Source organism: Neoarius graeffei, chromosome 7, assembly GCF_027579695.1.
Source record: "Neoarius graeffei isolate fNeoGra1 chromosome 7, fNeoGra1.pri, whole genome shotgun sequence".
In the NCBI taxonomy this organism is placed as follows: domain Eukaryota; kingdom Metazoa; phylum Chordata; class Actinopteri; order Siluriformes; family Ariidae; genus Neoarius; species Neoarius graeffei.
In genome coordinates, this window is record NC_083575.1 from 72,016,228 (window position 1) to 72,040,294 (window position 24,067).

A 24,067-nucleotide genomic window follows, 5' to 3' on the forward strand; every position below is an offset into this window, starting at 1 on the left:
TTTTCAGCACCACCTTATGTGGTGTAAATTAAAATCAAACTTCATTATACACTCAACTGAGTCTTACAAAAATACTAAAACAGTACATATAAATATACATAATCAGTTTGTTGGAAAACAGTCTAATATTAAAAATCATCCTTCATAACCAGTCCATGCCATCCTAGTGGGTCATTTGACCAACTGCATTGCAAATTTCCACATTGATTCTAGGTGTAATAGATCTGGAGCCTTGGATACAGAGGACTGCTGATCAAGTGAGGTAGAAGGACACTTTGGTTCTCAGCCAATGTACTAAAACACTCATTTCAAGATCTTTCTTCTCACTTAGTTTTGAAGAAAGCTCTGTTAGAAAATACTCTGTTTCAATCCTACTTTCTCCATATGGTGTAAAAACCAAAGGGCTGAATGAGCTATGTTCAATTTCAATGACTCATTGATTATAATGGTGTTTCTTCTCGTTTTCATTGGAAGTAAAGGCAGATTGTAGTTTCTGGTTTAAGTTGCTCTTGTGAAAGGACTGAAAATCCTTACACTGAAGAATGCACTTTGCCCCTTTGGCCAGAAACCACAAGCACTTATGTCCAAAGCGCTTCATCAGATATGTTGGCATCTGATATGTGGTGTGAATGTCATTGGGCTGTTGATGGTCTGGTCTTAATCTGCCAGCTGGTGGTTGAACAAGTACACTACAGTGTATCACAGCATACACAATGACAGGAGCCTTCTAGTGATTTATACTGTAACTTTCTATTGATTAATGTTTTGGATTCTTTAACACCATCATACCAAAATATTTGCTGTGCTGTATCAAGTGTTATTTTCCAGACTGGCAGGTGGTCACGGTGGTTGGAGCACATATTGTTAAACTGAGAAATTTGCAGTAATTATGTGGTTAACCTTGATTATCAGGATAATTATTAGGATCATTTCCACCTCATGATCATAAGAATAATACTATTGATATATTTGCAATATATTGCACTAATATTTAACAGTTATTCCATGAAATCGAGTCGTACATGAGCTGATAGCCGACGAGGCGCATAGCACCAAGTTGGCTATAAGCCATGTACGATGAGATTGAGTGGAATAATTGTTTTATTCTATCCACATTCACTGGATTTTGAGAAACAGAGCATTTTTATTATAATTTTTTTGCAAATTCAATAAATAAAAATTTTATACAAAATGTCGGACAAAATATTTCCGCTTCTTATGTAAACAAACCAGTGAAATGACAGTAGCAATTTGTGAAAAATGCGATAATAATTATTGAAAAATAAAAAAAGATACGTTCTTCCCATGAAATGCTTTTGTTCAATATTTTGTTACTTTTTTTTTGTATTTTGGGGGTTTCTTCTTTTTCTTCTTCTTCTTCTTCTTCTTCAGGGTTTTTTGGCAGTTGGCCAACCAAGTTAAAGGTGCATTACCGCCACTGATTGGGCTGGAGTGTGGAACAGGAGATGGGGGGATGATATTCTTTTAGCTATTTCTGTTTCTTTTAAATATTTGATAACAATTTTTGGGGTTTTGTTTTCGAGGAGAGTTTTTATTTTGTCCTCAGTTGATTCAGCAACACACTCCACCATTTTGTTTTTCTCTACTCACAGTATATGACCTGATAGCCTAGTAGAGTAGCCAGTCAGAGCGCACGACTGCTCATATCCAGTGAATGTGGGCAGAATAATAGATGTTTATTTCAATCTTTGCTTACTTTACAATTGTATATTATCATATTATTTTACCTATGTGTCAAAGTATGATACATATTTCATAAACAGAGAACATATTTTTGGCAGTTTGTCTGAACTCAGCCATAATGACAGCTGCCTCTATTTCCCTATGCCACTGCATATATGTATGACAAAATAAATAACAGGTCTCAGTCTATGCAATCTGATAGTCTTTTAGTTGATTATATGTTACTGAACGTTTGAACATGATTACTATTGACAGTGACTTATGTAATACCAGCTGTTCCCAGACTATCTGTGCACTTACCAGATTAAATATTTAGAAGAAACAAAAGATCTGCCCTTTAATATTTCATACTAGATCAATATGCTCAGCTGCATGAGAATCCCACTGTCCTTTTTAGAGTGGTTAGTGCACTACACCCACTCATCCATCCATCCATCCATCCATTATCTGTAAGCGCTTATCCTGTGCAGGATCGCAGGCAAGCTGGAGCCTGTCCCAGCTGACTATGGGTGAGAGGCAGGATACAGCCTGGACAAGTCGCCAGATCATGGCAGTAGAGCCATTCACTCTCCTAAAATTATAATAAATATTATTCTGCGCTCTCTCTCTCTCTCTTTCTCTCTCTCTCATGGAGTACCTCTTTATCTTTTTTAGTGTTAAATTGCATTGAAATTACACTCAGAAGTGTGTGTTTTTTCAAATACTCATGTATCTGTGCATTATATAAGCATGCTGGTTTGTATTTGAACATGTTGATAGGCTTCACTTGTGCTCCATTAGTTGCCTGGTTGTAATCTGCCAGCTGCATCCTCACCAATTCATAATAATAATCATCCCAAACCTGCAGAGGTTCAGCCAGGAGGTTACACTCACTCACAGCCAAAACAAAGTCCATAATATTACATTTTAAATCAGCTGTGAGAGAGAAAAAAGACTGGTTTTGGATTATTTGATTGCTGAACGACCGACTCCTAAAATTTGTTCTGATTATCAGATAAGACATAATAATCAATAAAGAATTGCATTTTGTTTTGTTGGACAACTAAGAATTAAAAAGTGAAGTAGATTTAGAATAGATAGATAGATAGATAGATAGATAGATAGATAGATAGATAGATAGATAGATAGATAGATAGATAGATAGATAGATAGATGAGTAAAATATTAACAATAAATAAATAAATGGTTGTTGTTCTTTGTGGATGGTAGTTAGTGTTTGGTAAATGCTCCATATGAGCTCTGTATGTGATCTCATGAAATATCAGAACCTGTGTTCAAAATTATCTAGCTAGTAATTTTGTGCTGGCTAGATAATGGGGTTAATTTTTTCTCAATTTAGCACTAGTTATGACTTGCTGTGTTTCCACAGTTGATTAACAGACTTGAGTAGACACAAATATTGAAAACAAACAAAAACTGGAAAGAATGATTCAACAAATTAATGAATGGGGCTTTAATTACATAGATATTTTTTCTCAGTGGATGGTAACACCATTTATACTACAAACTTTGACACTGGTTAAAAAGTAGGCCATTTTAAAACTGTCCCTATACTATTCTCAGAATAGCCCTATTGCACACCCTACACCCTGCTTCACAGATTGGATGGAGTTTGGTGTTGATATCCAGGGTTGCCTGAACATAATATCCATGAAATTCTTTTTAAAGGGACTGACTGCAAAATAATCTGAAATTTTCAACATGTTTTACTGTGCACAGCATTCTCCTATGTCTCACAAGAACAATATCGTGTGGATGAGGTGTGATCATTTTGATGTGCTAAGGTCACTTTTCTCCATTTTGGGACTGAATATCTTCCCTCTTGAGGTAAACAGTATGGCCCTATGGAAATAGCCGAATGCAAGGAGTTTTAACTAATTAACATAATTATGGAACTGCGTCACACCAAAATGACAACGTGCGGAAAACATCATAACTCTGCATCGACCTCGGAGAGTTTTGAGTCACAGGGATGTAATTTGTGGTTGGCATTCGTGAATACGTATATCTGTGAAACAAAAGACAAATATATCTTTTCTCTGTTACTGCTTTTGTGTTATTGTTTCTCCCTCTGTAAGATCAAAACATTAGGTTAGTTCTCAAAACTCCTACTCAGACTCACCAATGCAAGATGAGCACTGCAAATTCTTCATCAGATTTTGTGCCTGTTTCATCCTTTAGTTGATTCCAACAGTTGATCTGTCTCTTCACGAAAATTCTTGTGGACAACTCTTTGGTTTCTGTCACTTTTCTGGCATGCTTTCTGGCTGATTCGCTTTCATATTTTCCATTTCTTTTCTGCTGGCTTTTAGCTGGCGGGAGAGCGGAGTCCACAATTTTTGCCCATGCTGACTTGTTTGTTACCATGTGTAGCGCAAACCCAACACTTCCCATCACCTTGAGAACACCATTCCTACAGTGAAGCATGGTGGTGGCAGCATCATGCTGTGGGGATGTCTTTCATCTGCAGGGACAGGAAAGCTGGTCAGGACTGAAGGAAAGATGGATAGCACTAAATACAGGGCAATTCTGGAGGAAAACCTGTTTGAGTCAGCCAGAGGTTTGAGACTGGGACGAAGATTCACGTTCCAACAGGACAATGACCCCAAACATACTTCTAAAGCTATGCTGCAGTGGTTTAAAAGGAAACATTTAAATGTCTTGGAATGGCCTAATCAAAGCCCAGACCTCAATCCAACTGAGAATCTGGGGCATATCTTGAAGATTGGTGTACACCAATGCAACCAATCTAACTTGAAGGAGTTGGAGCAGTTTTGCCTTGAGGAATGGGCAAAAATCCTAATGGCTAGATGTGCTAAGCTAATAGAGACATACCCCAAGAGACCTGCAGCTGTAATTGCAGCAAAAGGTGGTTCTACAAAGTATTGACTTTTTTTTGGGGGGGGGGGGTGAATACCTATGCACACTCCAGGTTTCTGTTTTGTCATCTTAATTATTGTTTGTGTCACAATAAAACAACAATTTTTACCTTTAAAGTGGTAGGCATGTTGTGTAAATCAAATAGTGCTAATGCTCCAAAATCCATTTTAATTCCAGCTTGTAAAGCAATAAAACAGGACAAATGGCAAGGGGGATGAATACTTTTGCAAGACATTGTATATAAGAAGGGACAAAACAGCAATTCTATTCCCAAACCTAGCAGCCCTCCATCTCAGTCACAGATAGTTCATGTATAATGATCCACCATGTTTCCCAACATCATTTTTCACAGAGTGTCCATGAATGTGTACATTTCTATAAGTTTTGGTTGTGGTTCTGTCTGTCCTAAATTACTGTTTGTCTTTGTGTTTGCTCATAATCGGTTATTGGCACTACAGGACAGAGATCTAAGGCAAGAAGAAATTGAAGGTACAATCATTCATTTGAATTTATAATATTTCACTTCCCTCCTGTAACCCACATCATAATAGATGAAGTCTTAACAATCAGCATCATACTGTATGTCCCTTAACCAACCTGACCAAAGCTCCATTTTCTGCCTTTTTGTCCTTGCCATCTCTCCGTCCTCTCTCCTCTTTCACACACACTCTCTCAATCAGTTCTACCCTTCAGTATGTTCCAGATGCACACTGTTTAAACAATTCCTTCAGACATTCTCAACCCAATTAAACAAAACTCACAACTTTTTCTTTCTTAGAGCTGAAGGAAGCCTTCAAGGAGTTTGACAGGGATAAAGATGGCTTCATCAGCTGTAAAGATTTGGGCGAGTGCATGAGGACAATGGGCTACATGCCTACAGAGATGGAACTGATTGAGCTCAGTCAGCAGATTTGTACGTAGAATTGCATGCATGATGTAACACAGAGCCAAACCCTCAAGAAATAAAACATGGTTATCAGAAAATAATCAACACAGAGGTGGTGTGATGGCACTCAGTGTTGGATTATTTTCTTTAAAGAGCACATAATTGTTTTCTCCCTCTTATACCACAGCAACTTGCCAACAATATGATGAATGAATGACATGAGTTACATTTCATGTTGTGGAATGTCCACAAGACAAGTTAATTCCTGTTATCACTTGCATTATAGCATCTGTATATGGTCATTCCCTCACTAGACTTTTTTTCTTTCTCATGACTTCAGTAAGTAAAATGCAGAACAATGTTCTCTGTCTTGAAGATCTTCCTCTGCTGGAAAATGTACTGATTTCTACAAAGTGCTGCATACTGGAGACTGATTCCATCAATGTTACATAATCATCGCATTACAGAAAAATTCACCATAAATAATTATACTTTCTTAAAAAAACAAAAAAGAAAACTTTTTAAATTACATTTATTATCAGCCTTAGAGGGGCGGCACGGTGGTGTAGTGGTTAGCGCTGTCGCCTCACAGCAAGAAGGTCTGGGTTTGAGCCCCGTGGCCGGCGAGGGCCTTTCTGTGTGGAGTTTGCATGTTCTTCCTGTGTCCACGTGGGTTTCCTCCGGGTGCTCCAGTTTCCCCCACAGTCCAAAGACATGCAGGTTAGGTTAACTGGTGACTCTAAATTGACCATAGGTGTGAATGTGAGTGTGAATGGTTGTCTGTGTCTATGTGTCAGCCCTGTGATGACCTGGCGACTTGTCCAGGGTGTACCCCGCCTTTCGCCCATAGTCAGCTGGGATAGGCTCCAGCTTGCCTGCGACCCTGTAGAACAGGATAAAGCGGCTAGAGATAATGAGATGAGATCAGCCTTAGATTAAAGTCTTCTGCTATACAAGTTCCTATGCATGAGATGTTACTACAAAAAACATATGTATATTATATGGACACGAGTGTTTTACCGGGAAATATGCTACCCGTATTTTTCATACGAGCTCCATCCAGGACATGGAGAACCAAAACCATGACAAATCTCTATATGTCACTTGTGATGAAATCGATGAATTGTTTTGATAAATTTGGGTACGTTTTGTTTGTGAATGTGTCTATATAATAAAAAGAAAATCACACATTGGCTTGAAGATATGAAGTTTATCTTCTCGTGTTGAAAAACTCACATTTTTCATACGAAATAAATTGTGGATCTGAGTGACATATTTAAAGAGTATTGTCTGGCTTTTTTTGTGGTATATCAGGTATATTCCATTCAGCTACCATGATATTAACAGAGTCAAAGACGAGTTCAATATCGTGGTAGCTGATTGGAATATATCTGATATACCATGAAAAAAAGCCAACCATTATTATTATTATTATTATTATTATTATTATTATTATTATTATACATTCCTTTCGGGTGTTCAACGCGTCTTTCTCTTTCAAAATTCTCTCAAAATCTTCTGTATTTAACAAAGCAAACCTAGTGGCCATGATTGTTTACAAATTATCACAGTCGCTTGCTGGCACGGAAGTTTTACATCTTCGATGTGTAACGTCATGTTGTCTTAACAACCATGCAATATCATAAACCATATTCAACGCTCATTCTCCATTGGGTAGAGGGATGTAATACACGTAGGATAAGCGATATGCTAACAATATTGCATGCTGTTGAACCAAATGAATGAAACCCACTCGAAGGAAATAGAATACATGAGTTTTTCCATGGAAAAAGTGTTCTGTATGTATATTAATAAACCATATTATACAGTACTAGTCAAAAGTTTGGACACACCTACTCACATTTTTCATATGAAACACATCGTGGGGGTGTGTGACATAATTTCTGATATTTCACTCCGATGATGTCACTCTCAGCATTTTCCCGGTGACTAGATGCACATTGTGAAAATGGTGAACCGGTTCAAAAGTAAAATTATTTTGATTAACTTGCATATTTTTGTGTCCATATAATATAAAGAACATTACACGGCGGTGCGAAAATATGAAGTTTATCTTCTTGTGTTGAAAATATTTTCACTCATTCACTTTGCTCACTCATGAATATATTCACCACTCGAAGATAAACTTAATATCTTCATGCCACCGTGTAATATCCTCTATATATAACAGAACCAACAAATTAATATAACCCAGTTACTTGAACCACAGATAGAACTACTCTCAAAGGAGTCACCTTTCATGCTTTTATGCACTAAACCAGTGTTTCTCAACCACTGGGCTGCAGCCCATTAGTGGGCCACGAAGCGCCATCTAGTGGGCCGTGATTTTTTTTTCCAAGTTGAAGTCAATTTTTTACTCATAGTAGAGGACAATTGCTGGGTTGCATCCAACGTCACATCCATCTCGTTAAGCTACAGTCACAGTACAGCTCGCGATGCTTTGCGATAGGTTATCGATAAAAATGAGGCATTTTGGTGGCAATATACACATGAGCTAAAAGTTGTGGTCACAGTAGGTGAAGACTTGACGGTCACACTTTTGCATGCTTGACCCTGGCACAGTTCAAGCGGCTGCATGCGCTCACAGAGCGCATTGTGCATGCTCTTGGGACCTGGCCATTATGGGAAACACCTGATACTGATTTGAGTGCAATCAGCACGTACAGATACGGAAGCTGTTTCCATCGAGGCTTTGCGAAGCATTATCATAATCACTGTCACGCTTGTTTCTAAGCATGTTTATAACACTCATCTCATCTCATCTCATTATCTCTAGCCGCTTTATCCTTCTACATGGTCGCAGGCAAGCTGGAGCCCATCCCAGCTGACTACGGGCGAAAGGCGGGGTACACCCTGGACAAGTCGCCAGGTCATCACAGGGCTGACACATAGACACAGACAACCATTCACACTCACATTCACACCTACGGTCAATTTAGAGTCACCAGTTAACCTAACCTGCATGTCTTTGGACTGTGGGGGAAACCGGAGCACCCGGAGGAAACCCACGCGGACACGGGGAGAACATGCAAACTCCACACAGAAAGGCCCTCGCCAGCCCCGGGGCTCGAACCCAGGACCTTCTTGCTGTGAGGCGACAGCGCTAACCACTACACCACCATGCCGCCCGTTTATAACACTGTTTAAATATTCTGATTCCTGTTTTGCTTTTGTAAATATCACGCCTGCTAATAAACACTCTTCCTGCACTTAGATCCATCTACCGCCATCTATCTTGTAGTGTCCTGATCCCTAGATCTTTATCTCAGTCACATATAAAAAGTTGTACTCCTCCATGCTCTTCCAGATTTTCATTTGTGTGTCCGTGTAGAACGATGTCTGCAACACCAGGTAGTTTGAGATGTCGGGGAACTCAACGGATGGATAATTTTCCAACTCATAGGAAAAATCCTTCTTTGTTAGTGTGTAAGGATCTAATCCCATTGAGTGGTTTCTATATCCATTTCTTTTGAGTGTACTTCTTGGTTTGAATAACTTGCTTGTTTGCTGTACACAAACATGGCAATAAGTTCGTGTGTTAATGGACCAGACTCCACTTTTGGATCATTAATTCCTTTTGGCTGAGAATGCCCTGCATGCAGGGTTTTATGTTGGCTTCTGGCACATCCATACAGTTTTAAATACAATACCTACAATTAAAAACAGTTTGTTTTTATTGCATTTATTTAATTCCTGGGCTCCAATCTGTAACAGGGAGTGATCTTGCATCCCATTAATACACTTTACAATAAATTATTAGATTCTAATAGAATTGAGGTATTTCACCCACGTGACCAAGTCATGTGATACTGCCATTTTGGATGGCACGGCTCGAATCAGTTTGAATGCGAGGAAGGCGACAAACGAAAAACATAAAAGAAAAAGGAGCGAGATGCAGAAAACACCTTCACTATCCAGTGACGTAGGGCATTTACAGGGTGAGCAGAGGGAGAGGTATTTGCAAAAATTGAGGTTAGCAGGCTTAGAGAACGACGTTTACCTGCTTCCACCAGGATTGTTCACTGACGTACGGAAGTACACCAAGCCCTCGTCTTTACCTGACTTCGGCCCACATGATCTGTATACCTATGTCGTTAAAAACCTATCGCCATACACAGGTATTGATCTGAAAGCGTATAAGAGTTTGGATGCCTACAAATATTTTGTGTCAGGCTGGGTAACATGCCTACATCAGCGGGTCGTCCCTGGAGCCGGTGGTCGCCATCTTATTACAGCTAAGGTTTGTTCACATTTTCATTTACTTTCGGTCCTCAGGATAAACAAAATGTTATTAAATGTCATTGAAATAACTTCTTAGTCTGTTGAGACATGGCCCGTTATAAATTTGCTGTTACCAGGCAATGACTAAGAACTGTATTATTAGGGTCGGTGTAGTTGTAGCAGTGTATTAGCAACTAGCTGTTAGCACTAGCTAATGTCAACAACATCATAGCTGGTATGTTACTGTAGCAATGTTTACGTTCAGTCATTTGGATGACTGTTAAAACCTTTCAGTCTCAAGTTTTTCCTTTACTGGATTTACTAGTTTACTGAGCTAGCGCGCTCGGGCAAGCTGGGAGCTAGCGCGCGCTAGCCTGCCGGCGGCCGGCGCGCGCTAGCTCAGTAAACTAGTAAATCTAGTAAAGGAAAAACTTGATACTGAAAGGTTTTAACAGTCATCCAAATGACTGAACGTAAACATTGCTACAGTAACATACCAGCTACTGTTGTTGACATTAGCTAGCTTGACATTCAAAATGGCGGACACTGGGGCGTCACGTGACCCTGTGACGTCAGGTGAAATACCTCAATAGATGAGCCAAAATAATTGGGCAAGGCAAGGCAAGGCAAGGCAAGTTTATTTATATAGCACATTTCATACACAATGGCAGTTCAATGTGCTTTACAGAAGTAAAAACAAAAACAGTAAATAAAATTACATAAAATAATTTTATCTTTATTCTAAAATAATTAATTAAAAGAATTAAAAGAATTAAAAGAAAATAATAAGAATTAAACAATAGTAGAAATAAAATATTAAAATGCCAAAAAGAAAAAGGAGAAAAAGAAAGAGAAAAAAAAAACCTAGCAGAATAAAATAGAATAAAGTTAAAATAAATTTAAAACATGCAGAGAAATTGGGGACCTTTTGTAATGGGCCCCGACTTGTTATAAGTATGAAAAGGTGGGGTTTAAAGCAGAAAAGGGTGAGAACCCCTGCACTAAACCACAGAGACAGTCTCGATACTCAGAATGAACTGTTTCATGAATATTTAAATGCAGGAAAACCTGTGCTGCTGTGCTATTGTTGTTTAGGTGGAGGCCGAGTGGACTTTGATGATTTTGTGGAACTAATGGGGCCTAAAATGTTGGCTGAGACAGCAGATATGATTGGAGTCAAGGAACTGAGAGATGCTTTTAGAGAGGTTGGTGAATTGGTGTGTTGTTACAAGTTAATTAAACAAGGGTGATGCAAATAAAACACACGTTCAAATTGGTATATTGGTACCTTTAATTTGTTAATTCTCTCTGTCTCAGTTTGATTCTAATGGTGATGGTCAGATTAGTCTGGCAGAGTTGAGGGAGGCCATGAAGAAACTAATGGGTCAGCAGCTGAACCAAAAAGAGATTGATGAGATCCTCAGAGACGTCGACCTGAATGGAGATGGCTTAGTCGATTTTGAGGGTGAGAGACAGGAGAAATCAAAGAGATTGTGAAAAGAATGTCCTCACAAAAACACAACTTTATTACTCACTATATTATTCTTCATTCATGTATGTGTTTTAATATTTAAACAATTTGTTTAACAGAATTAATTTTACAATGCCATGTTTTAGAGAGGTGTTGAGTTACAGGGCTGTACAAAAGTCTTAGGCACCTTATTTTTTTCATACAAACTTTGTTATAGATTTCTGTTTTATGACTTCTACATTATCGAGTCGGTACAAAAACATTTTAGAGTCCAAACGTTCGTTTTCCAGCACAAAATTAAATGTTACAGAAAAAAAAGTTTGTATCTGAGCAGCATATTTATAAGAGAGCACTTTTCAGATTAAAAAAACCCATAATGAAGGCTGCTGGGTTTTGGTGAAAAATGAAGACGCGAGTGTGACAGTCAAAGTGTCCAGAAGAACTGTGGCTGGTTCTGTAAGATGCTCAGTAAAACCTACAGCTCATTTCCGCATAAAACTGCACTCATTGTAGCTGAGATTACTTTTTTTAAAAAAAGCAAAGGGTCGTCTCACACCAAAAACTGACTTTGTTTCATTTATTATGGCTTACTGATTACTGTTTATAGTATTTTTTAGTGTCGAAACATTTAATTTCATTATTTTTAAGCCATTTTTGGTCGACAGCATTTCTTTACATGTGCCTAAGACTTTTGCACAGAACTATATATGGTCAGAGCAGGTACTTTTATAAGCTTTATTTTTATGTGTGTAAATAATTTACTATAAAACTTAGCATGTATTTATAATTCTAGAAATTTACACTTCTAAGATTTTGATTTCTAAAAAACTTTCTTCAAACCTTTTCATGTGGTGAATACATTCCTGTTATTTTTCTCTGCAGAATTTGTGCGGATGATGTCTCGCTAAACCCACAAGCAAACAAGAAAGACCGATAAATCTGTTAAACCTGCTATGAAGAGAGACATTACTTGTCTCAAAGAAGATAACCTCATACCTGTAGTATATCTCATAATGCCCTGATTTTCTATTGTTTTTGTTTCAAATTCAATGTAATGAAACTGAAAGATTCCATATAAATTAGAAAACATCTAATTTAAGAGTCAGTTACAACAATTTATATGATTATATAGTTAAACACATAATTCTCTGGCAGTTTTGAAGAATGCAGAAAACTGGCTCACATCGCACATTTCACCTTTAATATATTTATTAAAGTCTTATTGTGTTCACATCAGTGTCTGTAAATATTATTATAGACAGTTTTTTTTTTTTTTAATTTAACTCGCACAACATATTTAAGCATATATATTATATATTTGGTCTTGGAATAGCACAAAATATACTGCTTATGTAGATCATTTAACTTTCAAATGAAGTGACTAATTTGACCATAATGACAGTTACCCAGTACAGTAAGAGGATAGATGGGATGTACCCATCTCCAGCACAACCTAAAAACTGTGTAATAACTTCATTTGGATTATCTTGTATGCTCTTTATCAGAATTTACCTTCTCTCTTTGTGATCGCTGTTGTTCTTGTACAGACCATGTAATATTATTCAAATGCCTCGTTCTGTTTATTTATTTTCTCAGGTCCCTTATTCTGTAGAACTCCATATGCGTTAACAGCATCCTATCTGTCGATCACTGACAAACTACCACCCATGAAGGATGATACATTAAATATGAATGAGAATAAATTCAAGAGAAGTGCTGTTTACGTAGAACTTCAAATAGGAGGTTGAATGCATATTTTATTTACAAAACATAAATATAGGTATTGATTGGGTGGCATGATCGTGCAGTGGTCAGCAGTGTTGCCTCACAGCAAGGTTTTGGGTTTGAACCTCACAGCCAATGGGGGCCTTTCTGTGTGGAGTTTGCATGTTCTCCCCATGTCTGTGTGGGTTCCCACAGTCCAAATACATGCAGATAATAATAATAAATATTCAACTTACAACCCTGATTCCAAAAAAGTTGGGACAAAGTACAAATTGTAAATAAAAACGGAATGCAATGATGTGGACGTTTCAAAATTCCATATTTTATTCAGAATAGAACATAGATGACATATCAAATGTTTAAACTGAGAAAATGTATCATTTAAAGAGAAAAATTAGGTGATTTTAAATTTCATGACAACAACACATCTCAAAAAAGTTGGGACAAGGCCATGTTTACCACTGTGAGACATCCCCTTTTCTCTTTACAACAGTCTGTAAACGTCTGGGGACTGAGGAGACAAGTTGCTCAAGTTTAGGGATAGGAATGTTAACTCATTCTTGTCTAATGTAGGATTCTAGTTGCTCAACTGTCTTAGGTCTTTTTTGTCGTATCTTCCGTTTTATGATGCGCCAAATGTTTTCTATGGGTGAAAGATCTGGACTGCAGGCTGGCCAGTTCAGTACCCAGACCCTTCTTCTACGCAGCCATGATGCTGTAATTGATGCAGTAAATGGTTTGGCATTGTCATGTTGGAAAATGCAAGGTCTTCCCTGAAAGAGACGTTGTCTGGATGGGAGCATATGTTGCTCTAGAACCTGGATATACCTTTCAGCATTGATGGTGTCTTTCCAGATGTGTAAGCTGCCCATGCCACACGCACTAAAGCAACCCCATACCATAAGAGATGCAGGCTTCTCAACTGAGCGCTGATAACAACTTGGTTCGTCCTTCTCCTCTTTAGTCCGCATACATGTCAACCTTTGGTCAATCAAACCTGTATAACCAACCTCCAAAATCCGTATTTCCCTTATAAAATCCGTATAAGATGCAAATTAAAATAATTTACCTAAAATTTGAATGATAATTAACAATGATATATCCCAGTTACTTTTTATTCAATATTAATAACAATAAACCTTCAGAATGAATACAAAGCTCCAATGTTTGACAAAAACACAAAGTGTTATCAGCGTAGTTACGAAGGAAATACTTCGTTGTTTGGAGACAGGTTTCACCGAGCGGCTATTATGCACGAGACTTCATATTAGCCACAAAGTCAGGAAAATCTGTTTGTAAAATTACGTTATAATGACCAAATACAATGAAAAGTATTTTTCCAGTCTCACCTGTGAAAGGTAATCCCATGTGATCTCGTTTGGACGGTAAACCTGTTGGTACAGTTAAACGCAGCACATGAATGAGGCATCTTTATTCTCGGCTACTGTCTAGACGCTATACCAGAGATGGTTGAAGAATCTCCACTTTGCCACATCCAATATGGCAGCGAGGATGACGTATGATTCTACGCAGAAGGCAGCGTTTATGTTTATATGTCTATGACTTCACGGTTGGCGGGATTCTCGCAATGCGGTGTGCGCATGATCAAAAGTGGAACAAAGTCTCGCTACCACAAGATATCGCGCAATTTCATAAGACTCTTTACTGGCTGTCTGTGGTGTACAGTACGTTTGTAAATGTTATGCGCTCTTTTATCATCGTGGGAATTGATTATAGCTCTAAATAAATATTGAAGTTTTTTTAAAGAATCCGTATAACTTTATTTATACGCCCGTATACTACGTTTATTGAATCAAATCCGTATAAAATACGGACATTCCGTATAGGTTGACATGTATGAGTCCGAATGACACGGCGTCCCTGATTTCCATAAAGCACTTAAAATTTTGATTCGTCTGACCACAGAACAGTTTTCCACTTTGCCACAGTCCATTTTAAATGAGCCTTGGCCCAGAGAAGACGTCTGCGCTTCTGGATCATGTTTAGATACGGCTTCTTCTTTGAACTATAGAGTTTTAGCTGGCAACGGCGGATGGCACGGTGAATTGTGTTCACAGATAATGTTCTCTGGAAATATTCCTGAGCCCATTTTGTGATTTCCAATACAGAAGCATGCCTGTATGTGATGCAGTGCCGTCTAAGGGCCCGAAGATCACGGGCACCCAGTATGGTTTTCCGGCCTTGACCCTTACGCACAGAGATTCTTCCAGAGTCTCTGAATCTTTTGATAATATTATGCACTGTAGATGATGATATGTTCAAACTCTTTGCAATTTTACACTGTCAAACTCCTTTCTGATATTGCTCCACTATTTGTTGGCACAGAATTAGGGGGATTGGTGATCCTCTTCCCATCTTTACTTCTGAGAGCCGCTGCTACTCCAAGATGCTCTTTTTATACCCTGTCATGTTAATGACCTATTGCCAATTGACCTACAGTGGTGCTTGAAAGTTTGTGAACCCTTTAGAATTTTCTATATTTCTGCATAAATATGAGCTAAAACATCATCAGATTTTCACACAAGTCCTAAAAGTAGATAAAGAGAGCCCAGTTAAACAAATGAGACAAAAATATTATACTTGATCATTTATTTATTGAGGAAAATGATCCAATATTACATATCTGTGAGTGGCAAAAATATGTGAACCTCTAGGATTAGCTGTTAATTTGAAGGTGAAATAAGAGTCAGGTGTTTTCAATCAGTGGGATGACAATCAGGTGTGAGTGGGCACCCTGTTTTATTTAAAGAACAGGGATCTATCAAAGTCTGAAACTTCACAACACATGTTTGTGGAAGTGTATCATGGCACGAACAAAGGAGATTTCTGAGGACCTCAAAAAAAGCATTGTTGATGCTCATCAGGCTGGAAAAGGTTACAAAACCATCTCTAAAGAGCTTGGACTCCACCAATCCACAGTCAGACAGATTGTGTACAAATGGAGGAAATTCAAGATCATTGTTACCCTCCCCAAGAGTGGTCGACCAACAAAGATCACTCCAAGAGCAAGGCGCGTAATAGTCGGCGAGGTCACAAAGGACCCCAGGGTAACTTCTAAGCAACTGAAGGCCTCTCTCACATTGGCTAATGTTAATGTTCATGAGTCCACCATCAGAAGAACACTGAACAATAATGGCCTGCATGGCAGGGTTGCAAGGAGAAAGCCACTGCTCTCCAAAAAGAACGTTACTGCTCATCTGCAGTTTGCTAAAGATCATGTGGACAAGTCAGAAGGCTATTGGAAAAATATTTTGTGGATGGATGAGACCAAAATAGGACTTTTTGGTTTAAATGTGAAGCATTATGTTTGGAGAAAGGAAAACACTGCATTCCAGCATAAGAACCTTATCCCATCTGTGAAACATGGTGGTGGTAGTATCATGGTTTGGGCCTGTTTTGCTGCATCTTGGCCAGGACGGCTTGCCGTCATTGATGGAACAATGAATTCTGAATTATACCAGCGAATCCTAAAGGAAAATGTCAGGACATCTGTCCATGAACTGAATCTCAAGAGAAGGTGGGTCATGCAGCAAGACAATGACCCTAAGCACACAAGTTGTTCTACCAAAGAATGGTTAAAGAAGAATAAAGTTAATGTTTTGGAATGGCCAAGTCAAAGTCCTGACCTTAATCCAATCGAAATGTTATGGAAGGACCTGAAGTGAGCAGTTCATGTGAGGAAACCCACCAACATCCCAGAGTTTAAGCTGTTCTTTATGGAGGAATGGGCTAAAATTCCTCCAAGCTGGTGTGCAGGACTGATCAACAGTTACTGGAAACATTTAGTTGCAGTTATTGCTGCACAAGGGGGTCACACCAGATATTGAAAACAAAGGTTCACATACTTTTGCTACTCACAGATATGCAATATTGGATCGTTTTCATTCAATAAATAAATGACCAAGTGTAATATTTTTGTCTCATTTGTTTAACTGGGTTCTCTTTATCTACTTTTAGCACTTGTGTGAAAATCTGATGGTGTTTTAGGTCATATTTATGCAGACGTATTGAAAATTCTAAAGGGTTCACAAACTTTCAAGCACCACTGTAAGGAGTTGCAATTTGGTCCTCCAGCTGTTCCTTTTTTGTACCTTTAACTTGTCCAGCCTCTTATTGCCCCGTCCCAACTTTTTTGAGATGTGTTGCTGTCATGCAATTTCAAATGAGCCAATATTTGGCATGAAATTTCAAAATGTCTCACTTTCGACATTTGATATGTTGTCTATGTTCTATTGTGAATACAATATCAGTTTTTGAGATTTGTAAATTATTGCATTCCATTTTTATTTGCAATTTGTACTTTGTCCAAACTTTTTTGGAATCGGGGTTGTATATAACACCTTTTTCACACTTAAGGTCGCTTTACAATTACAAAAAAAAAAAGTCCACCAAAAGAGGGTCAGGATGTAATTCCAGTGGCGTAGCTACCCACAGTCCCACAAAAAGGCGCACAAAGGCATGTCCCACACCACACCAAGCACAGAAGCACTGCCACACAGAGTGCTGGACAACCCCGATGCCAAAAGAGCAACAAGCTCACTGCAGTCCATAGCGAGGAGCACTGGCACCACCCTTGGTGTTCCAAGGCCCAAAGGAAACCGACACCCAAACCCAGGTCCAGAGCTATGCCACAACCGGCAGACAAAACACCCAAACAAAGAACATTCAGACAAAGAACAAACATCAAGCTACACAAACACAAAAAGAAAAACAAAGGGGGGGGGAACAAAGAAAAATAAAAAGCTCCGGTGAGAAGCAGCAGTCAGAATGCACACAGCATACGCTCAACCAGAAATGGAAACCTAGTAAGATTAGGTAAAATACCCAGCCACTGGGGTTGCACAAGCCAATGCATGCTTAGTGCTAATCCCAAGCCCGGATAGATTGGGGAGAGTTGCATCAGGAAGGGTATCTGGTGTAAAAACCTATGCCCAATCAAATACTTACTTACTTATGGTCCCCGTCATATTATAACGATGGGGGACCCTTGGATGCCCTCAGTTGTTGACGCTCATGTCTTTCGGCTGACTTCATCTGGAGGTGGGCCTCGCAGAGCTCCTTTCCCGATGAGAGAGTGGTCTGCCAGGTGCTGCAGTTCAGTGCAATCTGGTACCAGTCGGCATTTATGCCAAAGAGCCTCAGGTCCTCCTTGGCACAGTCTTTCCAACACTTACGTGGATGACCCTTATCGTGCTTGCCCTGCTTAAGTTCACCGAACAGCAGTTGCTTTGGTGTTCTAGAGTCATCCATTCATGCCACATAGCCGAGCCAGCGTAGTCTGTTGTTTCGAAGCATGGTCTCGATGGTAGTAGAATCAGCACGGTGGAGGACCTCAGCATTGGTCTTATGCTGCCACCACTTGATGTTCATTATCTGTCGGAGCGATCTCTGGTGGAAAACTTCCAGATGGCTGATGTGGTGGACTAAGGTTGGCCATGTTTTGGAACCATAGAGGAGAGATGGGAGGACTATTGCCTTGTAAACGGTCAGCTTAGTTGACAGACTAAGGCCTCTCCTGTTCCAGCACCTAGTATGCAAAGCACTAAAAGCTGCTGCGGCACGAGACACTCAATGCTGGATCTTGGGGTCGAGAGTTGCATCATTTGGCATGTTGCCACCAAGGCACGTAAACATGTGTGCACGCTTTAGTGGATGGTTGTCGATCATGACAGAGGGGGAGTGATTGCACTGTACATGCATTACCTCCAGCTTGGATTTGCTTATGGTCAGCCCCCAGGTGTCGCAGGCAGACTTCAGTGTGCTGACACCTTCAAATATGTATTGATTAATATAAAACGTGACAATGCTGATGCTGGCAAACTGGCCCCACTCCGTAAGTTTGCATGGTCTACTGTGCCAAGACGGAGTTGTTGTTGCTCCCAGATGCTTCCATTTCACAATAATAGCACTTACAGTTGACCAGGGCAGACAGTGCCACATTTAAAATCACTGTGGTCTTTCAGTATGTTTGTCTATAGAGACTGCATGACTATGTGCATGATTTTATGCATGTGTTAGCAATGAGTATAGCTGAAACCCCATGTCACCTGATCTCGCCCAGCTCTTGAAGTGCTCATCAGGTCATTATCAGTATGTTAAGTGTTGGAAGCGGAGGAAGCCTGAAACTGTGCATGAGACAAAAAGTGCAATAAAGGGAAAAACCAGATTAAATACAGAGAAAACAAAATGTCAAAATGAGAGACGCAATGGGAAACTAGAAAAGCACTCAGAAAGCGCAGACCTCCGCCAAGAATCCTTTAAAAAAATCCGGGATCCAGAAGGTGATCCGGATCACCGCCAAAATTTAATGGATTGTTACTTGTGCCCAGTCACACCTCTGGAAAAATTTTCAGAGCAATCCGTTCATAACTCTTTCCGTAATGTTGCTAACAGACAAACCAACAAACAAACCAACCAACGCTACCGAAAACATAACCTCCTTGGCGGAGGTAATAACATTCTGTGCTACATATTTAAAAGATGCAAAACAACATAATGAGCATGCATGACTGAGCTGGTTCAGGAAACAAGAAAGCAAGTGTGTTATAAATCAGGTGCGTGTGAATGTCCTGTGTCCTGGATGGGTTCAGATCAGGATGAAGATCAGTGGATCCAAATGTGACATATTTATCCTGACCTCCACAATTGTTGGCACCCCTTGTAAAGATTAGTAAAAAGGTGATAGAATAAAATCCACCTTTTGGTGAAGTCGCTTTATCTCACACTGAAAAATTGAGAAAACTCCAACCTTTAATTGAAATAAATTTATTCAGGAAAAAAAAGAAAAACCAAATCCCTCATCAAGAAATAATTATTCTTATTACATTCGACACCGTTGTATTTTCTGTTCAATTTTACAGTTCTTTTCTATCCTAGCAATCATATACAGTACAGAGAATATTCTATCATATTCTGTACTAATTATATTTTATTCTATACCGTTCTATATGGGCTGCCATTCTTATTCTATCCTATTCAACTCCTTCTGTTCTGCTCTGTTTAGAAATAGCATGATACTACTTTCTCTTTTCCAATCTCAGTTTGGAAACCTCGAGTATCAGCCAATACCAATTCCCATCCAATCTTGCTTTGTTCCAAACTACTAATCATTAACATGTTTTTTTAAGTAAAGTACAACAGAGTTAAACCTCTCCACATAAAATCAGCAACAGTCAAATAACAAATATAATCTAGTACAGAAAAGTAAAACCAATCCTAACAAAAGAAATAACAGTCAAGTGTCTTTATATGTAAGCATTTCCTGTTCCAAAAAGCTATTTTTTTCCAACTCCAATTCCAGTTTTTGCCATTTGTTACAGGATCTGATATCCGATAGGTTTTCTCTGATATTAGATACACCGTTTTACACTGGTATTGGATCCGTGTCATCTCTAACCCTGTTCTGTTGTATTTGTTGTTGGTTTTGTTGTTTATTTTTGTTTGATTGTCACTTGCATAATATAAGTTATCAGATTTGGAATTGTAGCAATACATCAAATATCAATTGTTGTGATGCAAATATCATTATTATCTATTTGCACATGACTGAATATATCTGTAAGATTGTGTGTGTTCTCGTGCATAGCTGTCCTGAGCTTTATGACCCTTTCACACCCTGGTAAACGTGCATAATCGCGAGAACAGACTCTTTTGTTTTCTCTGTACCTTCTAGTTTCGCTGAAACCACCTTCCTGGTTCCTCTTGTTCTAGGGGGTGTATGGTCTGCTCTTTCATGTATAACAAAAACGACTCCTTATCTGGCGAGTTTCACCTTGTCTTGTCACGCAAGCTTCTGATGTATATAAACCCTGCTTTTTCTATGTATCACTGAGCAGTGCTTGAATAAACCAGATTGATTTCATTCGTGTGGTTCGTTTTAGCCCTGCTCCAGAGCGCTCTTATGTCGACGCATCTGAACTAGGACAGACGCAGGTTCTAACAATTTGGTGACCCCGACGTGATACTCTCAATCAGGTAAGACATGTTTAATTGACTACCTGGTTGGCAGTAGTTTCGATTTAGTTTTCCCTGGTTCGAGTCCAGGAAGAGCGCGCTATACAAATTTACGACACATTTCCGTCTGTTCCTCTTCAGATCCGTCTGTTGTCATTGTACGATGGGAAACTCGTTCCCTAAGCCTGCGCCAGGGGAAACCCCGGCCGAATGGATGACTAGGTGCGGTTTTGCTTATTATGTTTCTCCTTGGCTCGATAATTTGGCAGGTTGGACCGAGGCCAACCCTCAAATTCCTTCATATCCTCGCCAAGGTACTTTCGATCCTGGTTATCTTGCATCGGCCTATCGCATGATTTATGAGGGATTAGGGGACCCCGGCTGGGATCGCCCGTATATGCGGGAAGGATATGCCAAATGGTATGATATGAAGAAGATTTGGGATAATTTTAAACAGGCTTATACTCCCCGTTCAGTCCTGAAATCCATCCCGAAGCCTCGGGCTGCACCCGTCACCAAGGAAACGGAGGAGGCGGCGCTAGGAAAATCCAAATCTCATTCTGCTCCTCCAGCCTCGTTAGATAGTAAACCTCCACCTTATAGTAAGGCTGGAAAAATTACTGGTAAATCGCCGTCAGCTGCAAAAACGATTCCTAAAATATATCTCGTAATTGTCAGCTTACGGGAGCTGATTACCGGTTTATTCTGCAAAATAAATTAGGAGGCGCATATGATGAGACAGCCCTGTTAGAAAACGTTCAGGTTCTCACCCCCGTCAATGATCAAGCTGAAACAGCCCTGTTAGAAAACGTTCAGGTTCTCGCCCCCGTCAATGATCAAGCTGAAAATATTAAGGAAGAGTATGAAGGGGAAAACGGTCGCCCTCGCCAGCGCACCGTGTCTACCTTCTTTTGGAAAGACACGCCGGACGCGCTGCAGCAGCTTCGCGAGCAGTTGACGCGATACCTGCTCGCCTTAAAACAAGCAAATAGAGACCTGTCACAGGTCACTAACTGCAAACAGGAGCGTTCCGAACTGACGTCGGCTTTCTGGAAGCGCTTTGGGGAAGTTTGGCAACATTTGGGAGGTCTTGAACTCAATTTGGCAAACCCGAACCCAATGTTCTTGTCCACCTTTTTGTCTAATTGTCGCCCCGAAATACAGAGCGTATTAAAACATCACTGGAGTGACCGGAATAATCTGGTCCTCCGTCAGGCCGGGGAGCGAGTACGCACGCTGGAGAGCGATGGTCTCCTAGACTGTAAGACGAATAAAGCATGTTTATCCGTCGTGCCGGGCGGACGAGCGGAGGGACGACAGGAGAGGGGTCGCCGAACGGGACCGCGCGGCGGGGGAGGGAGGAGAAATGGAAAGTGCCACTATTGTGGAAAAGAGGGGCACTGGATAAGAGAATGTCATGCGAAACAGCGAGATGAGCAGGAACGCGAGAAACCCGTCATGCGCGCCGGTTCAAGCCCCACAGGGCAGAGAGATTTTTCCCGCCCATAGGGCTGCCCTCAGAGCGATGAAACCCCGACCGTTGTTATGTTAAATCTTTCATTCAGCTCCCCCCTTAACGAAGATCTCCCTACCATTGTGTTATGCCTAGCAGGGACTGAGTATTCTTTCTTACTTGACACTGGGGCCACGATGTCTTCGGTGGGGAGGGAATATGCGGGTCCTTTATCTACACGGTCTGTAAGCTCTGTGGGAATAGAAGGGGTTCCTTTCCATTCCAGTTGCACGCCCCCCCTTTCTGTTACTTGTGCCCTTGATCCTTTACTGAAGTTTTCTCACTCCTTTGTTTGCATGCCTGATTGCCCTCACCTCTCTTTCTCTCCCCCATAACCTTCTCAATGCTGCTTGTGCCGTTACCTGCCTCACACCCTCTCTTTCTGATCTCCCAGCTTCTCTTTGGGCGGAACATAAGGACGAGGTGGGCTTTGTTAACTGTACCCCTTACGAGGCGGTCATTAAACACTCTTCGCCAGTATATGTGAAACAGTACCCCCTTTCCCCCGCTAAACTGTCTGGCATTGATGATGTTTTATGTTCTCTCCTAGAGCAAGGTGTGGTCGTTCCCTGTGTTAGCCCTTATAACACCCCAGTGAATCCGGTGCAGAAGCCCAACGGCACGTGGCGTTTCACCCAGGACTTGCGTAAGATTAATGAGTTAATTATCCCAGTCGCCCCATTAGTTCCAGACGTTCCCTCTCTTATGGCCTCGATTCCGTGTGAACATGCTTTTTTCTCTGTAATTGATCTCTGTTCTGCCTTTTTCAGCGTCCCTGTGGGCCACGACACACAGCCCCTGTTCGCTTTTACGCACAGGGGAAAGCAGTACACCTGGACTAGGTTACCCCAAGGGTATGTTGATTCTCCTGCGGTTTTTACAGCCGTAGTGAGGGACGCCTTGGCCGGTTTGTGCCTCCCCTCGGGCTCCTCCGTGCTCCAGTATGCGGATGATCTTCTGGTAACGGCGGAGGATAAGGACATTTGCGCTACAGCTACACTCGCTCTCCTCTCTCTTCTGGCGCAAGAAGGTTTCAAGGTCTCACGAACTAAGCTTCAGTTCTGCCTCCCCACTGTTCGATATCTGGGTCACGATCTCTCCCAGGGCTCCCGCAGGCTCAGCCCCGAGCGTGTGCAGGTCATCCTAGACACTCAGGTGCCTGCCACCAAACACGCCCTCATGGCTTTTCTGGGACTTATCAATTACTGCCGCCAGTGGATTCCTGACTGTTCCACCTATGACAAGTGTCTGCGCTCTGCAATTCTGCACTCGGACCCTTTGACTCAGCCCTTGGTATGGTCTGACGAGATGTTGTCGGCCTTCAGGGCCTTGAAACAGGCTTTATGCTCGGCTCCTGCTCTCGGACTTCCGAATTACCGTTTGCCGTTTCATTTATATGTGTGCAACCAGCAGGGAACTGCGTCTGGGGTTTTGGCGCAGGAGCACGGGGGGGGTATGCGGCCTTGTGCGTTCCTCTCTAAAACTCTCGATTCTGTGGCTCAGGGTCTCCCTGCTTGCCTCAGGGCGGTGGCTGCATGTGCTGTCATGGTCACGGACGCTGAACGGCTGGTCTTATCTCACCCGCTCGTTCTCCACACCTCACATGATGTAGTGCACGTTTTAAAGAACCTCAGTACCCAGCATTTATCTGCGCAGCGTCGCTCTGGATACG

General features: G+C 40.6%; 1 protein-coding gene across 1 annotated transcript; it reads left to right on the forward strand.

Moving 5' to 3' along the window:
• Positions 1–4,943: 4,943 nt before the first annotated feature.
• On the forward strand, positions 4,944–12,091 carry cabp2a (calcium binding protein 2a). The gene is made up of 5 exons (XM_060925002.1): positions 4,944–5,073; positions 5,363–5,497; positions 10,808–10,917; positions 11,030–11,177; positions 12,066–12,091. The coding sequence occupies exons 1-5, from the start codon at positions 4,944–4,946 to the stop codon at positions 12,089–12,091; spliced, it is 549 nt and encodes a 182-aa protein (XP_060780985.1).
• The last annotated feature ends 11,976 nt before the right edge of the window (positions 12,092–24,067 follow it).